Genomic DNA, 1797 nt, shown 5'->3' on the forward strand with positions numbered 1-1797 from the left:
ATGGACTCTCCGGGAGCCGAGCGCCCGCGGGGCTCAGACACAGAGCGCGGAGACGGGGGCGTGGTGGGGGACGAGGAAGCAGAGGACGCGGGGGCCCCGTGCGGGCGGCCGGGCGCACGTCCCCGGGAGCGCACCGAGGGCGCACGCGGCCCGGGCGGCAAGTCGGGGGGCTCGGGAGCCCCTGCGGCCAAGCCGCCCTACTCGTACATCGCGCTCATCACCATGGCCATCCTGCAGAGCCCGCGCCAGCGACTCACGCTCCGCGGCATCTGCGCCTTCATCCGCGGCCGCTTCCCCTACTACCGCCGCCGGCTCCCCGCCTGGCAGAACAGCATCCGCCACAACCTGTCGCTCAACGACTGCTTCGTCAAGATCCCGCGCGAGCCGGGCCACCCGGGCAAGGGCAGCTACTGGGGCCTGGACCCCGCGTCCCAGCACATGTTCGACAACGGCAGCTTCCTCCGGCGCAGGAAGCGCTTCAAGCGCGCGCAGTCCGCCCCCGGGGAGCCCCCGGCCTGCGCTCCCCCCGCGCTCCTGCTGGCGCCCCCCGCCCAGCCTGGCCCCTCGCCCTTCCCGGGCCCCAGCTCGTGCGCGCTGCTGCACCCGCACCCTCTGCGCTACCTGCTGCTCCCCGCGCCCGCCTGCGCGGACCTGGGGACCCCTGGCGGCCTCCCGCCCGCGCCGTCCTCGCTCAGCTCCCGGGCCTGGGCCGGAGGGACGGTGCCCGCGCAGCGACCGGGGGGCGCGTGCAAGTCCTTCAGCATCGAGAGCATCATGCACGGGGTGCGGGCAGGGCCCCCGAGCGCCGCGCAGCGGCTGCCCCCCGCCTCCTGGGGCTACTGCCACCTGCTGCCTCGCGCGTCGTGCCTGCTGCACCCCCAGAACGCGCCCTGGCTGCAGGTGGCCGCCGCCGCCCGGACGGCCCTGCAGCCGGACGGCGCCGGGGTCTGCGCTCCGGCCAAGGCCCATGGCGCGGGGTTGATGGCCGCGGGGGGCCCTGGCCACAGAGAGGGGACCTCGCCGGCCTTCTGACTGCAGCGCGCCCCTGGCCTGGCGACTTCGCTCCCGTCCGCCCGAGCCGGCAGCCCGCGCTCCGCGTGCCCCACAGGGTTGAGTTTGCGGTAAACTGTTTCCAAACCGAGGCTGGAGTCTGTGGCCTTGAAGCCGCGCGGCGGGCGCCCGGGGCCGTCGCCGACTCTCTTTTCGCCTCCTGGTGTGAATTCCTCGGCTTTCCCGGCTCATACATTTCCCAAGTGTGGGCCTGAGTGGGGCGCTTTGTTGGGGTATTTTAAAACAATGAAGACGAAAATGCAAGATTCTGTGGGTGACACATTTTCCTTCTTCGAACCCTTGGAATCGCAAATACGATTCCCAAGTCTAGTGTGAAATGACCATCCCCTCCGCCTGCCTGGATTTGTGATTTGAGCAGAATGTTGATTTCAGTCTTCATTGCTTATCGCTGTATTCGATATGATGTTTTCAAATAAAATTAAATTAGCAATAGAATAGAAATAAATGTTGTAGATGGCACCTCATCGTTTATTTTCTATTATTCTCACTATTCACTTTCTAAATGAAGCTGACATTTATGCCTTTTCTGCAAATTAAGTGATTATTTTTATAGTTCAGATTTTGTGGAAATCAGGGGGGGGGGAAATCAGGTATGACTAACAAAATTCTGAATATCTTGAATTGATCCAGTCCTTTCAGAACATAAGGGTTAGTACTTGTGAATCCTCGGAAAGAAGACGATTTCATAAAATAGGTCTGGTTGCTCTTTTGTCGTTGTAAGGGCAC

The 1797-nt window shown here is 63.6% G+C and overlaps 1 protein-coding gene across 1 annotated transcript; it reads left to right on the plus strand.

The window, feature by feature from the left end:
* Positions 1-1032, plus strand: LOC102861800 (forkhead box protein D4-like 1-like). Its single transcript, XM_006881371.1, has one exon. It carries the CDS (start codon positions 1-3, stop codon positions 1030-1032), a length of 1032 nt encoding a protein of 343 aa, XP_006881433.1.
* The last annotated feature ends 765 nt before the right edge of the window (positions 1033-1797 follow it).

This window comes from Elephantulus edwardii, unplaced genomic scaffold (assembly GCF_000299155.1).
Source record: "Elephantulus edwardii isolate Elephantulus edwardi_28Jun2011 unplaced genomic scaffold, EleEdw1.0 scaffold00014, whole genome shotgun sequence".
Classification (NCBI taxonomy): domain Eukaryota; kingdom Metazoa; phylum Chordata; class Mammalia; order Macroscelidea; family Macroscelididae; genus Elephantulus; species Elephantulus edwardii.

Excerpts from the sequence above, each read along its gene's own strand:
- LOC102861800 (XM_006881371.1), top strand. The coding sequence starts at position 1 with ATGGACTCTCCGGGAGCCGAGCGCCCGCGGGGCTCAGACACAGAGCGC.